The sequence below is a fragment of the Agelaius tricolor genome, unplaced genomic scaffold (genome assembly GCF_023055355.1).
Source record: "Agelaius tricolor isolate 1412-34295 unplaced genomic scaffold, bAgeTri1.0.p SCAF_19, whole genome shotgun sequence".
NCBI lineage: Eukaryota > Metazoa > Chordata > Aves > Passeriformes > Icteridae > Agelaius > Agelaius tricolor.
The window spans coordinates 2921102-2945688 of record NW_027269279.1 but is presented as its reverse complement, the minus strand read 5'-3'; the positions used below and the strand labels follow the sequence as shown (position 1 = coordinate 2945688).

At 53.5% G+C, this 24587-nt stretch overlaps 2 protein-coding genes across 3 annotated transcripts; both read left to right on the top strand.

The window, feature by feature from the left end:
* The first annotated feature begins 2265 nt into the window (after positions 1 to 2265).
* Positions 2266 to 13349, top strand: NATD1 (N-acetyltransferase domain containing 1). The gene is made up of 3 exons (XM_071443883.1): positions 2266 to 2507; positions 9198 to 9316; positions 10030 to 13349. The coding sequence occupies exons 1-3, from the start codon at positions 2411 to 2413 to the stop codon at positions 10144 to 10146; spliced, it is 333 nt and encodes a 110-aa protein (XP_071299984.1). The 5' UTR covers positions 2266 to 2410; the 3' UTR covers positions 10147 to 13349.
* A 1771-nt stretch (positions 13350 to 15120) lies between these two features.
* On the top strand, positions 15121 to 24160 carry TMEM11 (transmembrane protein 11). 2 transcript variants are annotated; one of them, XM_071443879.1, is made up of 3 exons: positions 15439 to 16648; positions 16817 to 19340; positions 23227 to 24160. In XM_071443879.1, the coding sequence occupies exons 2-3, from the start codon at positions 18985 to 18987 to the stop codon at positions 23741 to 23743; spliced, it is 873 nt and encodes a 290-aa protein (XP_071299980.1). In that variant the 5' UTR covers positions 15439 to 16648; positions 16817 to 18984; the 3' UTR covers positions 23744 to 24160. The 2 variants fall into 2 exon arrangements, with proteins under 2 accessions (XP_071299981.1, XP_071299980.1); XM_071443880.1 differs by lacking the exons at positions 15439 to 16648; positions 16817 to 19340 and adding an exon at positions 15121 to 15269.
* Positions 24161 to 24587: the final 427 nt, after the last annotated feature.

Sequence of the window (24587 nt, the reverse complement as noted above, 5' to 3'; positions counted from 1 at the left end):
AAGCAAAAAAAAGCAGATTCCAAGTGCCACTTTCTGGCTGGAATTCTTCGTGTGATCCGTAAAGATGCAAAGGAGGGGTTGGAGGGGTGGCAACTGCTGACAGCACTGGTGAGATCACAGCTGCTCTGCCACAGCCAGCTCGCAGCTTTGCAGAGCATTTGGGATAAATTTGAGGACTGGAAAAACCTCCTGCAAGCCAGGCAGTGGAAGGGAATCACTGCCAGAGGGAAGGAGCTGGAGGGGTTGGGATCTGTGGCTGCACGGGTGCCTCAGGCAGAGCTGCGATCCAGCACCAAAGGCACCAGATCCAGCTGCACACTGAAGGTGGAAGAGTTCAAATGGAAAATAAATTACAGGTTTTTAATGGGGAGAGCAATTACCTTCCCCAGAGACGTCGCAGATTCACCACCTTTCAAGTCTTTCAACACAGACGAGGAGGAGTCTTTCCCAAAAAAAAGCCACTGCTCCACAGCCCAGCCACGGGTCATCAGCTGATGCAAGAGCTGTGGGTGTCACTGCAGGGCTGGGCAAGCTGAGGGGCCCTTTCTGACATTTATCCACATCTTGGGTAAAAGATCTTGCTGATCTTGGAATCAGCAGCGGAGTTTGAGCTGATCCACACAGCTCTGGGCTGAGGCAGTGCTTGGGTGTTGGATAATATTTTTTTTTTGGCCCAGAGATGGGGCAACTGAGAGGCATTTGAAAAAATTTTATTCTGTTTTCAGTCTCGATGAGTACTGAGACACAAATGATGTAAAACTCAATGCCATCCTATCAGAAGCTAACTTATTTCTTGGTCACAATACTTTATAAATGTTTTTCAGCCTGTTAGCTTTTGCCACACAATGCTGCTATTACTTTTACCACAAATCACTTGTATTTTTCCCCCACTATGGCCTTCTATTCTATGGCCTTGAATTCTTTACAAATCCCTTTCCCACAGGGCAGCAGGAGCTGAAGGGATGAGTAAACAAAGGCTGAGCTACATGAGATGGTGTTCAGGTGCAGAGAAGCTGCTGGTGAACTATTCTTTATTGTGAATTTAGATGTTGCTGCTTTTCCTGTTGCAGCTGCCAGCACAGCCACCTCAGGCACTCTCAGCTCCTGTCACTGAGAGCTCCGGGGTCACAGATGTGATGTGTATGTGATATGTGATGTGTGTGTGATACATGATGGAGCACTTCTGCTCTGGGAGAGCCAGAGGTGTTCAGCTTGGACAAGAGAAGGCTCCAGAGAGACCTCAGAGCCCTTTCCAGGGCCTAAAGGGGCTCCAGGAGAGCTGGAGAGGGACTTTGGAAAAGGGATGGAGGGACAGGACACAGGGAATGGCTTCCCACTGCCAGAGGGTAGGGATGGATGAGATATTGGGAAGGAATTCTTCCCTGTGAGAGTGGGAAGGACCTGGCACAGGTCCTGGAAGTGTCCAAGGCCAGGTTGGATGGACTTGAAGCAACCTGGTCCCAGAATAACATAGGAGCCATGACCTGGGGCTTCTCCCAGCAGAGCCGGGCACAGGCAGGGCAGAGCACAGGGCACAGGGCACAGCACAGGGCACAGGCAGGGCACAGCACAGGGCACAGGGCACAGGCAGGGCACAGCACAGGGCACAGGGCACAGGCAGGGCTGACCACAGGGCACAGGCAGGGCACAGGGCACAGGCAGGGCACAGGCAGGGCACAGCACAGGGCAGCAGCCTGGGCCCTGCCGCAGAGCAGCCGGCACCGTGGGCAGACCCGGCACAGCGGCCCCAGCCACCCAGAGCAGAAAACCTATGCAGGGCTAGTAAAGGACCAGTAAAGGACCAGTAAAAACCAGTATGGGACCAGTATAGAACCGGTATAGAACCCGTGCAGAACCAGTGCAGGACCAGTACAAATCCCAAGCAAGACCAGTACAGAACCAGTGCAGGACCAGTACAGAACCCGTGCCAGACCAGTACAGAACCAGTGTGGGATCAGTACAGAACCCGTGCCAGACCAGTACAGAACCGGCACAGAACCCGTGCCGGACCAGTACAGGACCAGCACAGAACCAGTACAAAACCAGCACAGAACCCGTGCCGGACCAGTACAGGACCAGCACAGAACCAGTACAAAACCAGCAAAGAACCCGTGCCGGACCCGTGCTGTTCTGGCGGCCGCTGGTGGCGGTGCCCGCCCGCGCGGGGGCGCCGGGCGCTGGCTGCGGTCCCCACGGCGGTGGCGGCGTTGCCCCTTTAAGGGCCGCGCGGCCGTACCAAAACAAAAGCGCGGCGCGGCCATTGGCTGCGGGGCGGGCACGTGCCGCACAGCTGGGGCTTCCTGCGGCCGGGGCCGCGCCGGGCCCGCCCGCGTCTCCGCTCCGGCACCGACACCGACACCGATACCGGAACCGACCGCGGTACCGGCACCGGCACCGGCACCGGGCCGCCATGGCGCACTCGGCGCCGCTCGGCCTCCTGGAGCAGGGCTGCCCCATCCAGGTGGAGCACGATCGCAAGCGGCGGCAGTTCACCGTGCGGCTCAACGGTAAGGGACGGCGCTCGGGGCTCCCCGGGACGTTACCTGCTGCCCTCCGCCCGCGGTTCCGCCTCGCTGGGGACACAGATTCCCGTTCCTTTTCAGTTCTTGCTGTGCCCCCCCTTCGCCCCCCCCCCCCCCGTCTCTCCCCCCTTTTCCCTCCCCGTTCCTCCCCCCCTTTTTCTTCTTGTTCCTCCCCTTTTTCCGGTTCTCACCTATTTCCCCCGCTCCCTCCTCCTCCCGTGCCCTGTGTCCCGCTGCGCTTTCCCCCGTACTCTCCACCCTGCCGCGGTATGACCCCACCAGTGCCCCCCGCCCCCTCCTGCCCCCAGAACCTTCTCCCAGGGGAGGTGCGGGCATCGCTCGGCTCCCTCGGCTCCGGCCGGGCTGTGGAGCCCGATGGTGGCACGGGCAGGTTGGGGGCACTGCCTTGGTGCCCCCAGCAGGTGCCTGTGGGGGATGTGGGGGTGCCAGCTCTGGGGACATTCCTTCAGGGAAACCCCTCGGGAGCTCCAGCAGGGTCTGTGCCGCGGTTCTGTAGGACCAACGACATGGATCCAAGCTGCCACAGCCACCTGTGGAGCTCTGGTGACACGGTGACCCCCGAAAAGCTCTGTCACATATTGGGTGGAGTGAACAAAGGAACAAAAAGTAGATGCCACTAAAATTTCTCTGTGGTGCACTGATTCTTTCCCAGCCTTCATCTTGATGGTTAATTACAGATATTCAACCATCCCAGCATCTCTTTCCCATCCATTTGTTATGATGAGAACTACTCTGGGTATAGAACTACTCTCGATACAGAAGTTGCAGGGTAGCTGCCTTTAAAAAAAAATAAAAATAAAAGTGTAGTTCAGAAATCATAGGGAATGCAGGAGGCTTTGTCAATAAAACAAGAATAGTCCAGATTTTATTTTAGACTTTTCTTCCTCCCCCCCCACCCCATTTTCATTTCAACCACTAATTACAAAGTGCAGGCTGGAGCTCGGCAGTGGTGGAGCGAGGAAGGAGGAGACGGGTGCGGAGAAAACAATTTCACCAACTGCTTATTTCAGCCTGAGATCAAACAAGATCCCAGGTGCCGGGTCCCCACTGCCACCAGCAGAGCATTGTCCCAGCCAGTGAAGTTGGTGTGTGCAGGAAATAGAGGGGACAGCCAAGGGTCAACAATTATTAGGGAGACATAATCTTTTATTGTGGTTTTCTGGATAAAAGCTCTGGCAGCCACACCACGGGCCCAGCAGCATTTGGTGGCTGAGCAGGGATGAGTCGTGACTGGAGAGGGTGAACTTTGAGAGGGAGAAATTCAGCTGTGGGAGTCGTGTGTGAATCAGCACAGAACCTCCTGATTCAGGAGGGGGTCCTGGAGTCACAGAATCCCAGAGTGGTTTGGGCTGGGAGGATCCTAAAGCTCATCTTGTTACAGCCTTGGGCAGGGACACCACCTGTGTGTCCAGACATGGACCAGGCTGCTCCAAGCCCCATCCAGTGTGGCCATGGCCTCACCCAGGTGAATCCCCATGACCAAGGTTGTGTTTTCTCTGGGAGCTCAGGGAGTCTGAGCCCTTTTTTGTGAGTTCAGCCCCGCCAGGCTGAGCAGTGTCCTGCTGTGCTGGTGTCTGTGCTGCTGTGCTGACTAACATCCACGTGGAGTGGGTGACCCACCTCTCCTCCTCCTTGTTAGGCCCTTGCTGGTAGCAGCCAAGCCCTGGAAGCTGCTCAGGAGATAACATCTCTGTGGGAGTGCATGGCTGGGTGTTTATTTCCTGCACTGCTCTTTGTCCCTCCTGGCATGATGAGCATCACTGGTGTGGAATGCCCCGGGAGGTTTTCCCTGCAGCAAGCAGGGAATGACAAGAAATGGGTCAGACACAGATTTTGGCATCAAAGTCACTTCCATGTCCCTCAGAGAGCACTCTTGTCCCGTGTCACTGAGAGATGAGCAGCACTTTGTGGGCTCCAGGGTCAACTTTCCTGTGATGTCCTAATTTCTGCTAAATGTCAAGTGTGGATGATACAGCATGGATGCACCAGGCACATGGACCAAGCAGCCAGACTTTGACAGCTGGTGGTTTATGGTGGTGTGATGCTGGGTAGAAAACTTTGCATGGTGATGAATTTCTGGAAATCCCAGGAGCAGGAGGCTGAGACAGTGAAAGCTGTGAACTGGTTGTGAAAGTGTTCATTTGCAGCATCATCCTGTGTTTGCCTCTGCGCCCCTGTGTGACCTCGTGTCAGGACTTCCTCCTTGTGCACAGGGAAGATGAATTGCACTCGAGTTTTTTCAGTTTTTTGGGGCTTGCCCTGTCTTCCCTTTCTCTGCTGGTTCCTCCCCTCTCTCATTGCTGCAGTAGCTGCTAAATCTCTGGTAGGAACAGCTGCTTCATTTGAACACGTTCCCTTTTCCCCTGCATCCCAAATGAAGGAGCATTTAGAAGCTGAAAGTAAAGCTGATTATAACCAGACCTCACTGAGCCTCGTTATCCCTCGAGAGGAGGGCAGAGAGACGCCCAACTGGATTTGTAATGGGTTAGGATGTGACTAACAGCCTGAGCCAGCCAGAAACCTCCCTGTGCAGAGACTCTCTTGGAAAACATCAATTTGTCAAAGCTAAAAGCTTCCATGGGAATCATATAGGCTGGTTTTGTCAGGAATAGTTGGGTATTTCTTTGGGTCTGAGATGAAATTTCAGCTCAAAACAAGAAACTCAAAGGGACCCCCCTGTGCCAAAGCAGTTGGCTGGTTGGTCCAGCTGCTGGCACAGATGTTTGGGGCAGGGGAAGAGCTTTTAGCAGCAGCTGCTGTCTCTTCTTGATGCCCATCACACCCATCAGGCTCACCACGAGCATGGAGCAGCTCCAGTTCCTCAGGGATGCTCGGGCTTCTCACACATTCCAGCTCCAACACTTCTGCTGGCTGCAGCACACCACACTTCCCAAACCTCCCACTCCTCCCCAGCTGCACTAGGGCAGGATTTTGGCTGGAAGCTCCTGCTTTGCCCACTGCTGATCTGAGTCTCAGGAGCTCCTTGTCCAGGAGCCCAGGCTCAGGTTTATTGGGAAAACTGGAGCAGGTCATGCCTTGGAGCTTTCCTGCCTGATGGGCAGGTGCTTTCAGGAGGGGAGAAGGTGCTGAGTTTGCAGCAGGGACCAGGGGATCTGTAACCAGGCCCTGCATCAAAGACATCCCCACTCCTCCTGTGCCACAGGCACCTCCAGAGAGCTCCTAAACAGGAAACTGCTCCAAGCCAGCCCCCCCTGCTGCCCCTCCTGCCAGGGAGGCCCCTCCACGAGCCCTGTGCTGTCTCCTCTCTGGCTGTTGTGCTCTGTTGTGTTTTCTCTCCCTAGTAACGTGCCAGTAGCTCCCTGGGGAGTGAGGCCAGCCCATGGCAGGCAGAGCTCCAGCCTGGGATGCACGAGCTCCTCAGCACTTCTTGTCCTCTCAGCCCACCCCACACACAGCTCTTGCTTTTTGTTTTTCCCCACTGTTTGGCTCAGCAGCAGCAGACCTGAGCTGCCTCCTGCTCCTGGGAGCTGGGGCTGGCATTTGTTCTGTCCCCCTGCTCCCAGGGAATGGCTTTGAGCAGTGTCCAAAGGGGGCTGGGGCACAGAAATTGGCCTTGCAGGCAGCAGCCAGGCCCTGCCCTGGTCCTGGGCACACAAAGGGGTGTCGTGGGCTGGGGCTGGTGCAGGGGACAGGGACAAGGGACAGCCCTGCAGTGCTGCAGCCTCCCCTTGTTGGGTACTTTGTGGATGCCAGGAGAGGGGGGCAGTGAAGGATGGGCTGGGCTGGGGGGTCTGTGTCCTCCCAGATGCCTGAGGTGTCCCTTCCTCAGCTGGGCTGGGACTGGGCTCTCTGCTGTTCCCCCAGCCTGGGCACTTGTGTCTGGCTTCAGGGCTGAGCCCACCACTGCTCCTGGTGCAAGCAAACCTTCCATGGAGAGCGAGGTTACAGCTGCTCCCTTGCCCAGTTCCCAGCAGAGCTTCCCCTCCCCTGTGGCCCCTGGGAGGGGGTGAGCAGGGCACCAGCTGTGCTGCCATGGCTGCCATCCTGCTCCTCTCTGGCTGTGCTGATTTGCATCGACTCCACTGCCTCAGTGTCACTGAGTCAAACTCCAGGGCAGGCTGTCTGTGCCCAGCTGTGTGCAGGGATAAACTCCTGTCCCAGAGCCCAGGGGTGGCACAGGCTGGCAGGAGGTGTCTCTCATGCCATGTTCTGGGGGGGTTCTGCTTGTGCTCCCTCTCTTTGGGGGGGATTGCACCAAACTGGGGCTGGAAGGGTCAGCACAGCCCCCCCAGCTGCTCTGGGAGCTGCCCCCATGGCCAGGGCAGCACACAGCTCCAGGGTTGGCTCTTCCCAAGCCATGGCTGGGACCTGCAGGGCCCACACCACACCCTGAGGCACGAGGGTCCTTGGTTTTGGGTGCTGTGCCACTGAGGTGTGTGGATGTGATCGTGCACTTGGCTGAGCTGGGATGTTTTTCTGAGCTGGGCCCAGTTTCCAGCAGCACTGACTGTTGTAAAGTCAGGCTGGTTGTAAAATCCTCTCTGTGTGTGTTCATCTGTGCCCTGGTGGCACTCTGCAGCTCCTGTCCTGGCTGGGTGCTGCTGTGGTACAGGGAATATCCAGCAAAAGCCTGTCCAGGACATGTCTGAGATCCTCCAAACACTCCAATCACCTCCTGCTTTAAAATGCATTTGTGTCTTTGATACTTCTAAACAGATCATATATTTTAAAGTGTATTTAAAGAAAAAAGATCTTTTGTTCTGTGGTCAATTTAGTTTTAAACTCCTCAAAGCTTCAGGCAGAGGCTATGGAAAGTTTTAGCCTGGGAGGAGAGTGGGGTGGAAGGGCTGGAACGAGTGAAAGCTGCTGCTATAAGATCATTTTACAGCCTTTGGTGCTGCCAACTCTGCCCTTGCCACCCCTGAGAGCTGCCACCAAATGATCTGTGAGGGTGAGGGCACCTCATGCCCCAGCCTGGGCAGGTTTCCCTCCAGGTCTGTGCTTCACCCGCTCCCTTGGCTTTTTTGGGGTGCCTGGATCCACATGGAGAAACATTGCAGTGCTCCCTCTTTTCTGCCTGGGGGAAACTCAAAGCTTTTTGGTGAGCCAGAGCTGAGAGGGGCAGGACTGAAGCCTAGAAATACTTGGGGGAATGGCAGGGAGGGAAATTATTTATGTCCACCCAAGAACAATGTTGGCACAAGAAGGAGTGGGCAGAAACCAGCAGGAATAAACTCGGGCTGGAAATGTGAAGGTTTCCATCCAGTGTAGGAGAATGGAGTGTCTGCATAAAAGGAGCAGGAATAAAAGCTTGAGCTGCTTCTCTGGAAACACAAAATTCCAATGGGCTCCTTTCTAGTTTCTCTTGAATACAGGGGTGAGGCAAGCTGGGCTGGAGTTGTCAGCTGAAGTGCAGTGAAATGGAGGGTACTGAGCTCAGCTAAAGCTCATCCTGAATGCAGGTGAACTTTGCAGCCCTTCAGCCTTAAAAAAACATCAGAGAGAAGGAAAAGTTCCCATTATTTTAATCAAACTTGTCTCTTTGATTGGGATCTTGCATTTCTGAAACTCACTTTTAAGCACAGAAACTCTCTAGAAATGAAACATTTGCTTTTGCACTGAAGGCTCAGTTTCTGTGGATGAAACCAGAGGGCTGTTCTGACTCCTCTGATTTATACATGAGCTGAAACTTCTTTTTTCCTGTAACTGAGCTGCTGTGAGAAAGGTCAGGCTGTTGAAACAGGAAGCCTGTGTGTGTGTACATGTAAATTTGTGTGCACAGCCCCCCTTGCACACCTGTGTGTGCTTTCCTGTGTGTTTGTGGGATTCATCTTTCCCAAAACATGTCTAGACAATGCTGCAACACCAGGCCAAGGAGTTTTGTCCTGTTTTATGTGCCACAACAAAAAAAAAACCCTGTGCTGGAGGAGAAATTAACTGGCTGTTACCTGGGTCAGCTTTGTTGGTTTTCCCCCTCTTCTTTTTCCTCTCCCCCACCATCAACACATCTCCTCCCTCCCCACAGCTGCTTTCCCACCCTAAACTTGTGTTGCTGGCATCACTGATTCAGAGCTGGGTCAGAAACCTGCTCCTGCTCCAGGGGCATGGAAAGGCCCTGGGGGGACCAGTGAGGACATCCAGGTGTCACTGAAAGAGAAGCCACCACTGAAACCCAGCACCAGAGCCATTCCCGTGGCATGAGGGATGATGTAGCAGTCCCAAAACTGCCTGTCCTGCTGGGGACATCCCAACCCTCAATCCTCTCTTCCATCCCCTGCTGGGGTCTCTCTGGGGACATCCCAACCCTCAATCCTCTCTTCCATCCCCTGCTGGGGTCTCTCTGGGGACATCCCAACCCTCAATCCTCTGTCCCATTCCCTGCTGTGGGCTCTCTGGGGACATCCCAACCCTCAATCCTCTCTCTCATCCCCTGCTGTGGGCTCTCTGGGGACTTCCCAACCCTCAATCCTCTCTTCCATCCCCTGCTGTGTGTTCTCTGGGGACACCCCAGCTCTCAATCCTTTGTCCCATTCCCCACTGGGGTCTCTCTGGGGACACCCCAACCCTGATCCCTCTGTCCCATCCCCTGCTGTGGGTTCTCCAGGGACATCCCAACCCTCAATCCTCTCTTCCATGCCCTGCTGTGGGCTCCCTGGTGTCACCCCAGCCCTGTCCCCTCTGTGCCACCCTCAGGTTGCCACGACAAGGCCGTGCTGCTCTACGAGTACGTGGGGAAGCGGATCGTGGACCTGCAGCACACGGAGGTGCCGGACGCCTATCGAGGGAGAGGAATTGCCAAGCACCTGGCAAAGGTACAGCCCCAGCCCCCCAGAAGGGCAAGGTGCCCATCCTGCTGCCATCCCAGCTGTGGATAAAGATCCTGGCTGAACCAGGCCCTGTCCTGTTGGAATTGTGTGTGTGCCCTGTGGGAATCCTGCTCTGATGGGAGATGGGGTGGCTGGAGGGGCAGATGGAAATCTGGGCTCAGACATTCCTGGGTTTTCTGGCAAGAGGAGCTGGGTAAGTGTCAGCAAATCCAGCCACTCCCCCAAGTTCAGCCCATTCCTCCTCTCAGCAGAAATCCCTTGTGCAGGGGCTGATGGCTCAGCTCAGCTCAAGCTGGACCCCTCCTCTCAGACCTTCACTGCCCTCATGAGCCCTCTGCCTGCTTGGGCTGTGAGGGGGAGCTGGGGAGCCATGAGCACAACAGTGGGGTGCTGCCTTGGGGTCCAGCTGCTCCCTGGCCCTGTAAGCAGGGACAAAGGGATGATGAAGGTGGCCTTCACAGGATGGGCTGTGTCACCTGCAGCACAGCATCCACGGGGCTGGATGTGCTGAGGGTTAAACTGGGGACTCTGTGCTGAGCTGGTGGCTGTGGCAGGACAGCTGTGCCTCTGCCTCCACCTGTCTCACACAGGGGGTACCTGAGGGACTCCTGCTGCTTCCCCCATCTGGGTGAGGGGTACAGGTCTCCCCTGAGGCTGGGGGTGTTGGTTGTGACCCATCTGATCTGCACTGCTTGCAGGCAGCCCTGGACTTTGTGGTGGAGGAGGACCTGAAGGCGCACCTGACGTGCTGGTACATTCAGAAATACGTCAAGGAGAACCCTCTGCCGCAGTACCTGGAACATTTGCAGCCTTAAGGCAGGACTGCTCCCTCACCAGCACACCTGGCCCTGACTGTTCAAGGCGGCCTTGGCTTCTCTGCAGTCTCAGGAACCCCCTTCCCACACTGGCAATTCCCGGTTTTTTAGCGTGTCCATGCGGTGTGTGAGTGTGGGCACCACCTCCTCCTCCTCTGTGCCCACGTGTGAGCATGACCACAGCCCCTGGGCCAGGCTGCTCTGGGCACACAGGGTGCCCACCAGTGCTTTTCCCAAGCCAGGGGATAGAAGAGGGTGAACTTTCCACCAAACTCCATCACAAGGCCAGGGCATGACTTGTTCTGCACCTCATCCTCTCCCCCCTGCTTGGCAACAGCTCTGAACTTGCTGGGGGATGTTGGTTAGGGCTGCTCATGGGCTACCAGCCCCCCCTTGCTCCTGGCAGCTGGGGAGATGCTGTGGATTCAGCTTTGTGGGACAGAGGGAGGTGCTGGAGGAGCCCCAGCCCTGTGTCAGGCTCATCCCCTGCAGCACCTGGTGGGCACCAGGCCATGTCCAAGGCCACCTGCAGTACATACCAGAACGTGTGGACCATGGTGGCACCTCAGGGGCTTTGCTGCCCTGGCTGTGGAGACACTGGGATGGTGACACCCTCGAGGCTGGAGACAAGAGCTGTGTGAGGAGTGGACTTGGACTGCAGAGGCAGTGGCAGAGTCTGTGCAGAGGAAGAAACGTGGCTGAGTTGCAGATGCTGCTCCCTGGAGATGCCAGCTCCTGCCCAGCTTGTGTACACAACCCTGAAGTGGCATCCCAGAGGGTCATGGATGGTTATTCCTGTCTCCCTGCCCTTGGTGTGGGCACAGCCTGCTCGGGAGAAGAGACCAGCCCCCCAGCCAGCCTTGGCCTGAGCAGTGAGGGACATCCCAGGGCACCAGAGGGGTTTCCTGCATCTGAAGAGGAAGGCTCCCTCCATCTCCCTCTCCTCCATCTCTGCATCCCTGTCAGTGCCCCAGATCAGCCCGACCAGGACATCCTGAGAGCAGCAGGGTGAGGCCTCCAGGACCTGCTCCTGGCCTATCTCCAGGGTTCAGTGCTAGAGGTGCTGCATCCCTGTGGATTCCAATGGCTCCTCCTTACAGCCTTTGGGAAGAAGCCCTGGCTCATGGCATTACCTGTCTGCTCAGGGCCCCCTCACAGCTCCAAGCTCAGGGCACTGGCAGCATCGTGGGGACCTTGGCCAGCAGCAGGAACACCCTCATTTCGTGCTCTTCCCTCGGTGGATGATGATTCTGTAGCACAACCCAGCATTGCCACCCTCAGACGTGGAGGTGACACCACGATGGCAGGGCACTGCCAGGCTCCAGCTTGCTGCCAGTCCTGCCTTGCCTGCATTTTCCAGGGCCTGAGCTACACCTCAGAGCATCTCACACTGAGCTCTCAGGATTTTGGAGTGTCCCAAGGCAGAGCTGTGGTGAGGGAAAGATGTTTTCAACACTCCCAGCCCTGAGCAGCCCCTGGGGGCTGCAGCCAGGCAGGACATGGAGAACCTCTCACCTGGAGACCAAACCCAGGCCTTGCTTAGCTCAGCAGGGACTAAAGTTTACAATCTGTGCCACGGAGTGACTGAAGCCCCAGGTGAGAGGCAGCTCAGCCCTTTCCCAGAGCCCAGCACAAAATCCATGGCAGCAAAGGCAAAAACTCCTACAAACTTCTCTCCTGGCTGGGGTGGCCAGAGATGGAGACCCTGTGCCAGGATTTCAGCCTGAGCTGTCCCTGGCCACCAGCTCGAGGGGAACCCTTGCTGCCTGCCCGTGCTTTTGGGCTGCCCATCACCAGCACAGCACAGCCAAGCCCTCTCAGGCTTCCAGAACTCCCAACCTCCATCCCTGCCCTGCACACTGCAGGCTGTGAGACCCCTGCCCGTGCCCACCACCTGTGCCAGGGGGCAGAGCCACCTCTGCCCTGTGCTGCTCAGGAAAGGCTTCAAGCTCAGCCCTGCCTCTGCTTCATTTCTGCCCTCCTGCTGCTTGTTTCACCCAGGCTGTGACCTTTAGGGTGGCTTCGAGGGACTGGGAAAGGGTGACAGGTAACAAACTAAAGGGGCTCAAGAAGAAACGTGGGCTGCTAAATGTTCCTTCTTTAACATGCACAACACACTTCAACACATAGTTACAGGAGCAAGGCTGGCTCTGGTACTGCTGTGATGGCTGAACCATCCCTCCTCTTGATTCCAAGGTGAAGCTGAGCTGTTTTGTCCCCTGGAAGCCAAGATCAGACACTTGTGTCTGTGCCACCGCCGGGCTGGGTGCGATGCTTGAGCTCTGTCCTGCTTTAGTGCTCATTTCCACTGGGTGCAGTCTCCAGCAGCCCCCTGATGTGTCAGCTCAGTGGAGGGTGTGCTGTGCTCACACTCTGGGCAGAGCCCCATGCCCAGCCTGGCTCTGGAGCCCCTGTGCTGCTCTGGCAGGAACCTCGAGCTTCCCTGGATCCCCGCAGCGATCGCTGCCTTAACTCAGCACAGCTCCCGGTTCTGCTGCTGCTTCCTTCGAGGTGCTACAACCCCCTGGTGTCTGAGCTGGCAGAGACCTGTGCCAGTGGCTGTGCCAACCATTTCTCTACTGTGTCCCTGCTCTGTCCCAGCCTCCCCTCCTCCTCGATGCCAGTGAATAGCAATACCCGCAGCTCACCAGCGATGAGCCCACGGTGCTCCTGTGACCCTGCATGGCTGGGTGGGACCTGCCTGGGGGTCCCTCGGTGCTGGGTAACCCTTCCCTGCCTCCCCACCAGCTGCCTTTTCCCAGCTGGTCTCTGCAGAAAGGAGCTTGGAGTCCTGTGCTGCCCCTTGGTGCTGATTAAGCCTGGAGGAGTTTGGGATTTTGGACTCTCCCCGGGCAACAGGAGTGTGGAAGTGGTTTGGTTGAATACTGAGCTCCCCAAACCCGTTTGAACTACAGACCTGTGGTGGGTGGGGGAATGCAGGTGGCTGTCAAACCTGCTTCCACAGCCCCCAACTTGAAACACCCCCTCCCTCATCCGCTCTCCAGCGTTGTCTTCCTCTGTCCAAGGTTTCCGTTCTGTTGGATTCGGTGGTTACGATGTGCCTTTCCTTCTCAGGACCTGTTACAAACGACCTTTCTGCTCTTGTTTATGTTTAACATTTATCTTGATCCCTCCCTCTGTCATACTATAAAACATGAACATAATGCATGGAATACAATACAATAAAAGTGTGGCTTAACTGATCTGCAGTGGCTGTGCTGTGCTGGGGGGACCACATGCTCCCACTGCAAAGGATCAGTAGGTAAGGGGTGAAAGGATTGTGTTTTATTTGAGATCACAGGGCTGGCTGACCTGGTGGTGACTGTGCAGAGCTCAGGGTGAGCAGGATCACAACTGGTTCCTCTCCTTTGCCAGCTGATCCAGCCCTGCTCACCTTCACCATTCCTCCTTGGGATTTCAGGCCAGTCTTTGGGAGTTGTCCTGCAAATGAGCAGACACTCAGTGTTTGTGTCCACTGCTTTAAGATGGATATATATCTATTTGCTGTGCTTGTCCAGAGCAAGGTGGGCAGGCAGGTGACTCAGAGGGACACAAGGCACTTCCCTCCTGGAGCCAGCACTCCCCAGGGCTGGGAGCACAGCCTGGGCACTCAGGATCCTAGCAGGGCATTTGTGTCACTTCCCAGCACTGTGAGAAGGCTGCAGAGGCTGAGTTTGGATAACTCAGATTGCCAGGAAGGTTGGTGTGGGGAGCAGTTATGATTTGATCCAGCGTGACAAGCTGCCCCTGGGCTGCAGCAGGAGCGTGGGGTTTGCTGCTCCCGAGGGACAGCACGGCCGGTTGGGATCTGTGGCCGGGCTGTTGCTGGTAACACACTCTGTTTACATTCCACATTCCACACAGTCCGTGCTCCGGCCTGTCCCAGCCCTGCTGCACGTTCTGCCGGGCTGGGCACGCTTCCCAAACACCTCCTTGTTCCCGTGAATGCAGCCTTCACCTCCCCCGAAACAGCTGCCCCCCAAAACACAGCTGGGAGGGCAGCGCTGGGGGAGGGCCTCGGCATGCCTGGGGAGGTGGAGGCAGCCAGGGGTTTGTTCTTACAGTCACATTACATCACTTGGGAATAATGCTGTCAGAAAGAGGGTTTTGTAGGAACAGGAGTTGCAGAGGCAGCGCTGTCAGGCTGGAGGAGGGCTCTGAGAAAGGAGGGGGTGTGGAGCGAGGAGCTGCTGTTTGATAAGGAAAACTTAAAATTCCTGATAAAAAGGCTCCTCTTCTGGGAGGAATCCAGCCCGGAGCAAGAGGGAGCCCTGCAGAGGCTCAAGCACCCTGGAGAGACCATCCAAGCACAAAACCTTCTGATGGATCCACAGGAGCTGGGAAACCTCTGGCAGTACCAAAGCTACACTGCAATTCTAGAGAAGCGTTTGGTATTAAATGTTATATTGAATTAATGATCTTGAGGTCTTTTCCTAAGTGATTCTGTGATTTATTCCTCCTCAGAGATGCAGCAGGGGAGTCTCCCCATCCACTGCCCCTATTTCGAGATTGATTCAGGGGGCAAAATTCACCCCCAAACCGCACCGCCTCTCCTTCCAGGGAAGTGCTGCAGAGGGGATCCTCCATCCCTAGTCTCTCCAGGGAAGGAGCCCCCTGGGTTTTTGGGATCAGGAGGCGATGCTGAACGGCGCCCACCCTGGGCAGCCACATTTCCTTACGGCGGGGCCGCGGGGCAGGCCGGGACTCGCCGCCGCGCTCCTCCCACGGGCTGGAAGATCCCGGGCGGCGGGGCTGAGCCGAGCCGAGCCGCGCGGAGCCGCTCCGCCGCCGGTGACGGGGCTGTGCCCGGGGGTCTCGCCGGGCTCTCACCGCGGTGCCCGCCTGGCCCCACCGCCCCCGTGCAGGGGACTACACGCCCCAGAGCCCCCCGCGGCCGTGCGGCGGCGCGAGGCACTGTGGGACTTGTAGTCCTTCCGCTGGCTCAGCCCCACCCCAAGCAGCGGCCGCCGCCGCCCCCACGCACTACATCTTCCGTCGGGCATCGCGGCGCGCCCGCGGGCCGCCGGCGGAGACATTTGCGAGGCGAGTGTCTCCAAGATGGCGGCGTGGGGAAGGAGGCGCGCGGGCCCCGGCAGCACCAACAGCGGCGGCGGCCGGGACAGGTGAGGGGCGGCCGGGCGGCGGCGAGGGGCGGCGGGGGCTGCGGGGCCGCACCGCCCGCGGCGGCCCCGCGACCTCGCGGCAAGGGCGGGGGCGCCGCGAGGGGAGCGTGGCCGGGCGGGGCGGGCGCGGGACGCGGCCGCGCTGAGGCGCGGAGGGGCCGGGGGCGCTCGGCGGGGCCGGGCCCAGGGAAGGTCAGCGCGGCCCGCGGCGCGTCCGGGGCAGCGCTGCCCGCGGCGGGATGCGGCGCTGCGGGCCGGGGAGAGGAGGGCCGGCCCCGGGAGGCTCCTTCCGTCCACGGCTATTTTTAAAGGCGGGGAGGGAGCGGCGAGTCCTCCAGGGTGACCTCCTTCTGCCGGGGCCGCGGCGGGCACGGAGCTCGGGACCGCGCTCCGGCCTCTGCCGGCGCGGAGGAGCGGCCGGCACAGGCTGGAAATACCCACGGAGCAGCGGTGGAAGTTTGGGAATCGCAACTTTAAAATGGGGAAAAGAGACGGAGGGATATGTCACGGAATCAGTTAGGTTCGAAAGACCTCGGAGGTCATCGAGTCCAACCTGGGAGCGATCCCCACCCCGTCACCCCGAGCAGAGCGCTCAGTGCCACCCAGTCCTTCCTTAAACACCTCCAGGGACGGTGACTCCACCACCTCCCAGGGCTGCCCATTCCAGTGTTTAATCATCCTTTCTGTGAAGAAATCCTTCCAAATGTCAGTCCTGAACCTCCCCTGGCACAGCTTAAGACAGTGTCTGGTCGAGCTACTTTAAAACCTGTGTGCACAGCCCTCCACCTGCTGAAAATGTCTGGGTTTATCCCGCATTTCCTGACGTTGGCATTTTTCTGTTCTGCCCCAGGGCTGACTGATGTAACCGGCAGCTGCTGAAAGCTGCTGCAGTGTTCTCTGAGTTTTTCTTTGTCCTGCTGCCTCGCCTCGAAACTCTGATATCCCTCTTAATTAGAAACTCTGATATCCCCCTTCATTTGTCTCGTGGCTTTTGCTTCACTTTGTTCCCTTGCTGTGATCCAGCAGCGTTTGCTTTGATGCTGTTGAATCCACCCGGCCAAGGAGAGCCACAAGTAGCCCTGAAAATTCTGGCGCTATTGTGAACTGCAGGAATGCTGCCTATGTTCAGGGAATTCAAAAGTAATTGAACTGGAAGGGCCAATGGAATTCCTGCATCAGCGTGGTTTAAATAAACAGCTAAGAATACCACAGTGGTAAAACTGTCTGCACCCAGGGCTGGCACTGCCCCAGCATGGGAGGTGTGGAGTTTTCATGTGGCAGACGTGTCCTCCCAGCAGAAGGGAAGAAACAGAATATGGAAAAGAACACTTAATAACTTCAATTATTCTTCCAGGGTGAAAATTGACGCAGACTTAAAAGTGAGTTGTTACTGTGTAACTTCATCTGTAACCTGTACAATAATCTAATTGTTGTTTGAGGTGATCTTTTTTTCAAAGCTGTGATTGCTCTTGATCTTATGATCAAAAATACTCCTAAACACGAGTCACTCCATGAACCTGCTGCTTTTGTTATTTTTCCTTTGCCAGTGAGAAGGGTATGGAAGAGAACAGAACAGCACATCCTCCCCTGAGCAGCGTTTCACAATCCCCATCAAAAGCTGGTGGTTCTTTAGGTGTCACCCTGGACAAACGTGGCAGGAGGAGAATTCCACGAGGTGTTGGGTGATGTCAGGGAGGTGCTGCTCCTTCCTGGCAGCTGCAGAGCAGGAGCTGTGGATGACTGGGCCTCTGCCTGTGCCTCAGTGGCTGATCCCAAACCACCCCTGCCTGTCTTGCCAGGCTGCTGCAGCACCGGTTGAGCAAAGGCAGCGCTGACAGACCTGATGTCATCACATGATGACATCTGCTTTTTATAGGCTGAATACAGTTTTCTTACTTGGGCAGGATTCTTGTCCAAAGACACGTTCCTTTGAACTGAATGTGCTGATCCAGTTCTCCTGGTAGCTGAGCTGTTTCAAGGAGGGTTTGTAGTTGTCAGCCAGCCGCTCTAAAAGGCATCTGTGTGTCGGAGGTGGTGTGAGGAGACTCAGTACTGAATCAAATCCTGTCTGCTACGAGAATACAGCAGCTTTCATTTAAAATTATTTAAAAAAAAAAAATAGACCAGCATATCTGTGGAGACTGAGTCCCTTCATAAGTGGCTTTATTGATACTGAGAAAGCTATAATTGGTTAAAAAGTGCTTTCCTTGCTAGGAGTGAATGTAAGGACATTAATTTCAAAGGATGTTGACTGTGAACTCCAGCTGGCTCTAGTGGTGAAATAATAATGTTAAATAAAATAACCAAAACCACTGAAGAGAACCAATTAAATATTTGTTTTTCTTCATTCTGGATAGACTCTTTAATGGAGCCTGTCTAAAGGGAATTGTTAATCTGTAGACCAAAACAACTTTTTCATACAGAACAGACACAGGATTGTGTGGGGTGTTTCTGTACAAAAGGCAGCCTGGTGCCCGCCAGAGCAGTGGACAGCATGTTGTTTGTTCCCCTGGGAGATGTTCTGACAAACTCTGGAAAGAGCAGCTTCCATGTCATCAGCACTGCCTGCACTGGTGCCCTCACAGAGCTCCCCTTTCGCTGCCTGCACTGCTCAGATTTCTGTGCTCTGCTTGCAGCAATGATTGACCTATTTCCATCAGCCTGGCTAATCATTAGTTGACTTAAAATTGACACCTCCTTGTTGTCTGGGGCTGGATTTGTTGTAATGGTCTGGTGATGTTTTCCTTAGAGTTCAGGTAATGTTGTCCCTCCCTAAGGCTGCTTGAAGAGCTTCCCAATGTTCTCCTGTCCTTTTTCCTATTTGAATTAAAGGTGCATCTTTTGAATTCAGGTCTTACTTTATTGCCCTGCATTTCCTGTTCTTCCTCTGCTTGAGTGCCCTTCTTAAAGCCCCAGGCCTGACAGCCCTGGCTGAGGGCTTGAGCCTGGTGGCTTGTGGGGACCTTCAGCAGAGGAACAATTCTCCAGGTGTTCAGGGTGGGATGTGTTTGTGCTTTCTGTGCACCATATCCTGAGTAGAAACATCCACTGGGGAATATGACTGGGAGGTGGAATATTTCCACTGAGAATTAAAGCCAGGCCACAGCTCATTTCTTAATCTTGGAATTCAATTAAATTTCAGGAAGAATTTATGTTGGAGGGAGGGAAGTTTAGTGTTTGGATTTGTCAAGCCTTGACTCTGTTGACTTCCTCCAGCTTGCCTGAGATGCCAGCAATGCTCCCAGACATGCTCTGGCCATCTCTAATGTCCTTTTTCTGAGATCTTGGAGAGCCAGCACAAAACCCCTCTTGCACTGCTGAGCTGGGCTGTGTGTGCTGCTGGTGACCAAGTGTTATCACACTGCTGCAAGCTTCTTCTTTCTAATTTTTTTAACTACTTATCAAACTGGTCTCCATTTTCAGTTAATCTGATTGTTTGGTGCTCTGAGCAAAACTCTTGCCCAGGAGAGAAAACTTTACCAAAACTTGACCTGCGTGTTATGGGAGGGGCTCAAAAGAAGTTTTATTTTTGTCCAGAACTGTACTTGTGCAGTTTAAGATTATTTCCAAGTGTGATTTTGAGCATTTGCAGAACTGAGATAGTTGGATAACTTGAAACCCTCACCAGAAGTCTGTCTGGCAGGTGCCATTAGGCTGAAGGCAGCAAACTCAGGAGGCTCAGTCCTTCTCCCTGCAGGTGGGCAGTGGTAGGAGGATGCTGAGGGTTCTCCCAGGATGTTTTCCCCTGCCTTGTTCCCATTGCTCTGTTCCTTTGTTTCTGCTTTTGCCACTTGGCACCTGGCAAAACATGGCACCTGGCAAAACATTGTGCCTCCTCTTTGGAATGTTTCTTATTTCTTCATCCATAACGACTATCCAACTGAAATTTCCACTTACCAGGCAGGCTGCTGTTTCCAGGAGCCTGCTTCCAAGGTGGAGGCAGAGAAATGGAGCCACTCTGAGGACTGGAACTTCAGAAGAAATTGTTCCCTGTGATGGTGGTGAGGCCCTGGCACAGATTCCCAGAGAAGCTGTGGCTGCTCCTGGATCCCTGGAAGTGCCCAAAGCCAGGTTGGGCAGGATTTGAAGCAATTTGGGACAGTGGAAGGTGTCCCTGCCATGGCAGGGAGTGGAACTGGGTGGGCTTTGAGGTCCCTTGCAACCCAAACCATTTCAGGATTTGATGAACTGCTGGAGCTGCTATTGTTCACCCTCTCCTGGTGCTCTCCCATATTCCCATGTTAGGAAGACAATCCAAATGTAATTTGAAGCTTGCTCTATAGCTAGCAGACACTTCTGCCCCTCCTGCTGCTGCAGCTCTGTTAACAATGGATTCCTTATTTTTAACTTGGGCAATACCAAAATTTGACATTGTTGAGTTTTAAGTGATTTACATCTTGCTGTGCTGAATAGCTGAGAGTTCTGTCACATCCTCCCATCCAGGCATTCATTCAGCACCAGGAATGAGACACTGAAAGTTCTCAGATGTAGAATGCCTGAAACTGCAGTAGAACAAATATTTGGATATAAGGCCTAGAACTATTCCTACAGAAGAGCTCTACAACTTTTTAACTGTGCCCTCTTCTTTGGAGTGGGGAGACAGGTCCTGGAAAATCATTTGATTGAATAATGTTAAGAACTGCTTTTAGGCTCCAGTCTGGTAAACAGCCTATCAGGCTTCTGAACACCTGGCAGCATTTTATGTCTTCTGGCATTAGGTGCTCTCTGGTTATTTACTATTCTTTCAAGTAAAATGGAGTTTATATCAAATCCCCACTCTTGATAAGTGGTGGATGCCAGCTCAGAGTTGCTTGCAGAGCTCTGCAGTTGTGTTTGTCATGGCCAGGGTGGGTGACAAGCTCCAAAAGGCAAACTCCAGAGCCTCCAGTGTTTGAGCAGATGCAGTTGCTTTGACTGGATTTGTTGGTGTGCAGCTGCTGTGCTCAGTGGAAAGGCTGTGTCAGGAGAGTTGTGTCTGTGAAGTCCTCAGCTGAAACCTCCTCAAGCCCACATATCTGAGTCTCTTTCTGTATCATCTGAAATCCAAACAGTTTGCAGCTTCCCATGCTCCAGGGGCAGCCAGTTCTTGTGTGGAAATAATACATGATACCCACTTCCCTGTGCAGAAATTGAGACTTGCTGCCTGCTTTGCTGACTCTTCACATGTCCTATTTCAGCAGATATCTTTTTTGGATTGGCTGTTTTGCCATTTGCAGCTTCAGCACTGTGATAGAGATTTATTCTGATTTTAGAGGACTCATTTGCAGAAGCAGCACAGTTGGAGGGGAGACTCTTTCAGGGATGGAGCCTTTGTGCCGTTCAGTTCCCAATAAATTTTTATTTTTCCCAGCAGAACATACTTGAAATTCTGCTTGTTTTGGCATTGGAGGCCAAGAAAACAAAGCATGTGCTTTTCTCAACTGTATTGTTATAAAGCCCCAGAGCCTGGCAAGCCAGAAAATTCCAGAGGAGATGGGCAGTGCTGCCTCTGGCCAGGCTGTGGGATTCCTGCTGACAGGTGGCTGTTTGTGGTGTGGCTCTGCTTGTGCAGTGATGCTGAAAGGAAAAAAGGCTGTTCAGAGGGAAGAACAGGCAAGACTGAGCAAGGAGAAACGAGGCTGAGGGTTGGTGCCACCTGTCCTGGTGCTGGGCCTGGAGAAATCCCATGTAGGTACTGAATCCTAGAGTTAGAAGCTCAGCTCCCATGGCTCTTGCAGAGGCAGGGAAGGAATGGCCTCACTTCATCCCTGGAATGGCCTCACATCATCCCAGTGGTGACAGGGAGATGTGGAATGACAACTGTGCTGTGCCCAAGCCTCTGGGAAGTTCTCTCTTGAATTTGGATTCTCCTTCTCTATTTTGCCCACCCATCTGCATGTTCCTAGGTATTACAAAACACTGAAAGTGCTCCTTGTTGGGAATATTAATTTTGTCTGGAAAGTTGGGTTAGCAGTGGGTTGGCTTCCAGCTTGAAAATGCCTTTCAGCAATAGCTTTTCCATGAAGTCATTATGCCCTAGTGGTTTCACAAAGTCATGGGTGGTGGTGTGCAGTTACCTTAAGCCTCTCTATGTCTTTTGCAATGAAACTGGACTTTTGATTTGGAAGAAGCTGCACTTGGAGGAGCTGTTATCAGGGAGAAGAATCCTTGGCAGAAACCATGACCAGCTGTGTCCTTGGTGTCAGTGTAACACCTGCTTAACTGGTTTCTTGTTAGAAAATCCTTATATAGATCCTGTTCTTAATTTTTTTTTTCTCTAAATACCTCTCAATTCACTGCAGAACATCAGAGCCCACCACATCCTGTGCTGAAAGGGTTAATGGTAATTTTCCCAACAATATCTAACAACTCATTGCCCTAAAGAAGCCCCCAGCATGCACAGAATTAAGCTGGACTTTTATTTTTCTTTCTACCCATGAACAGGCCAAGGGGGAAATGCACTGCAAGAACTCAATAACTACATTGTAAGTTGAGTTTTCCTTGTAGGTTATATAAATTCCAGCTGGACTTTTAATGAAACTGCTTATGACTCTGCTTTGGGAGAGGGTGGTGCCTCTCAGGTCCTGCTGGTTGGTGTCTGCTGCTGTTACAAACCCAGCCATGTCTGCAACAGCTTGTAATTTAACAATATTCTTGATTACAGCTGGCCACTGCTCAATCCCCTTTGCAGCCTGAGTGGAGCTGCACATTAAGGATAATGTTTGGCAACAGCAGCTTGTGAATGTGTATTTTTCTCCCTTTTTTTCCAGTGCATGCACATAAGTACCAGTGCACTAATGGAGCAAAAAGTGCTCATTCTGTTCTCCACATCAGCAGTGTGTTCCTCCTGATATCACGGGGGTCTGAATGCTGTTGGGATGAGGCTGTTTTGTCTGCTGTGATTAGGTCAGATGTGTGATTTGTTCTCTTTCTGCTAAAGGAATCTGCTAGATATTTTTATCTTTGCTAGGCCATGTGCTCAGTTTTGCTCTGGTTAAGCACAAGTATGCCAGAAATATTCATTTCTGCATAGAAGAGAGGATTTTGCCTGGTTCTGATGGACAGGTTTTTACCCTTTCTCAGAGCAGGTGAACAGTCATAATCCTATTTCTTAGCAGTCTGTACATGAATGTAGCTGCAGATATAAGGTGATGTGGTGAAGAAGGTGGAGGGAAGGTGGAAATTGATGTGACATTAAGTAGCTGAAAGCTGCTGCTCCAATACAAGTTCCCTGAATCCCCTGAGTAGGAAATGTGCTCCCAGGTGAAGTGAGCAGCTCTTTCTTCACTGTTTGAGCAGTGCCTGGGTTAAAAACTTGTTCATGTCTTGCTTTGCTGCATCCCACTTCAGGAGAGGCAGGGAAGCGTTCTGCCACAAACTGAATGCTCTGCTGCCTTCTTCACCTTCCCTTTCAGCAGCGTTCCTTGGCCATCCTTGTTGGATCTACCATGGATTTACTAGGCTGTGTTAATATGGAGGACTAAATAGCAAGCTGCATCAGAAAGCAAATGTATTCATCTGGAGATGTTTCCTCTCTCCAAACCTCCCAGAGCAGCTTGTCCTCCTGATTAGTGAGCTGCTTGTCTTGGTGTCTATGAAAGCTCCTGAAGTCTGTGGGGTTTGTTCAGTGATGTGTCGTGGTCACTAAAGTGTTAGTGACACTTCTGCTTGGGTAACAGTGTGAGAAACCATTTCAGGACTGCTGCAAGACCCTATTTCTCAAATTGTTCTAGGTCCTCCAAGTTAGGAAAAGGTAAGAAAAATACATTGCCTTCTTTCAGGATGAATTATTGTACAGCAGGAGTAATCAGCTGATGTGGAATGAAGCTTGAGTTGAGAAGCTGCTGGTTGTGAAACAGGCAGTGACCTTGAGGGGCTGCCCTCACTTGGGGCGCTTTTGTCCTGCTCTCCCATCCGGGTGGGTGAACAGCCTTGTCCTTCAGCCCTGTAGTTTTAATTCTTCATTTCCCCTCACCAGGGTGACCTTGTCCTCCACGGACTGTTACATTGTGCACGAGATCTACAACGGGGAGAACGCTCAGGACCAGTTTGAGTACGAGCTGGAGCAGGCGCTGGAGGCGCAGTACAAGTACATCGTGATCGAGCCCACGCGCATCGGGGACGAGACGGCGCGCTGGATCACCGTGGGGAACTGCCTGCACAAAACGGCCGTGCTGGCAGGCACCACCTGCCTCTTCACCCCCCTGGCACTGCCTGTAGATTATTCTCACTACATCTCCCTGCCTGCTGGAGTGCTGAGCGTGGCTTGCTGCACCCTGTACGGGATCTCGTGGCAGTTTGATCCCTGCTGCAAGTACCAGGTGGAGTACGATGCCTATAAACTTTCGCGCCTGCCCCTGCATACGCTCACCTCGTCCACTCCCGTGGTGCTGGTGAGGAAGGACGACCTGCACAGAAAGAGACTGCACAACACGATAGCACTCGCTGCCCTGGTGTACTGTGTAAAGAAGATCTATGAACTCTATGCTGTATGACTTCAGCAGGGAAGAGAGAAACCCACAAAGACAAGTGTATTAAGACTCCCACAGTAACATTTTGTTTTTCCTCTTTGAGAAGCGGTGGAGACTGGGAAGGATTTGGTTTGATAGAGCTGTTATTTTTCAAATAACGTATCACTGGTGCACCAAGGTTTTTCAGCTCTTCGTTACACTTGAGATGTGGATGTGTGGTGACTTGAGATCCGTATGTTAGGCCAGGGGAGTCCAATCCAGCAGCAGAATGTCAGTGAAAGAAAGCAATAGAAAGAAGGGGTGTGAGAGCTGCTTTCTTTTTTTTTTTTTTCTTTTTTTTTCTTTTTTTTTTTTTGGGAAACATTTAAGTATATTGTTTAATTGTATTACACAGAACCAGCCAGAAGTTATCATTGACCATTAAAGGATGAGAATTTCAAATGCTCTCGCTCTCTTGTCACTGTTATCAAAGTGATGTCACTTCAAGTGTCCAGGTACAAGCACATTCTGCTCAGTTCTTGTACGAGTTCTTCCTAAGGTGGATACATCTCTGAAATGCCTTGGGGGCTGCCAAGATGGGAGTTCACCTGTCCTACCTTTGTGCTGTGCCCTGACCACACAATTCCACTGCTTTTGCCTGGAACACAGGAGCTGCTTGCTCCTGCTGCAAGGCATCCACGAGTGCACCTTGTTACCTGAAATTTTAGAATTCAGTCCTGTGCATTATTCCATTTTTTAGCTCTAAACTCAAAATCTTGTTCTTAAAGTGGGAAGCATTTACTCTTCTGTGACATCTGCCAGTTATTTTTAAAAGATAGGGGCTTGCTGTCTGTAATCTCCTCCCACCACATGGGGAATAGGTGTGGCT

Coding starts and splice junctions, on each gene's coding strand:
- TMEM11 (XM_071443879.1), top strand. CDS start 18,985: ATGCTGAGGGTTCTCCCAGGATGTTTTCCCCTGCCTTGTTCCCATTGC. Junction 19,341..23,226: donor CTGGAAGTGCCCAAAGCCAG/GTTGGGCAGGAT, acceptor TCCCCTCACCAG/GGTGACCTTGTCCTCCACGG.
- NATD1 (XM_071443883.1), top strand. CDS start 2,411: ATGGCGCACTCGGCGCCGCTCGGCCTCCTGGAGCAGGGCTGCCCCATC. Junction 2,508..9,197: donor GTTCACCGTGCGGCTCAACG/GTAAGGGACGGC, acceptor TGCCACCCTCAG/GTTGCCACGACAAGGCCGTG. Junction 9,317..10,029: donor TTGCCAAGCACCTGGCAAAG/GTACAGCCCCAG, acceptor CACTGCTTGCAG/GCAGCCCTGGACTTTGTGGT.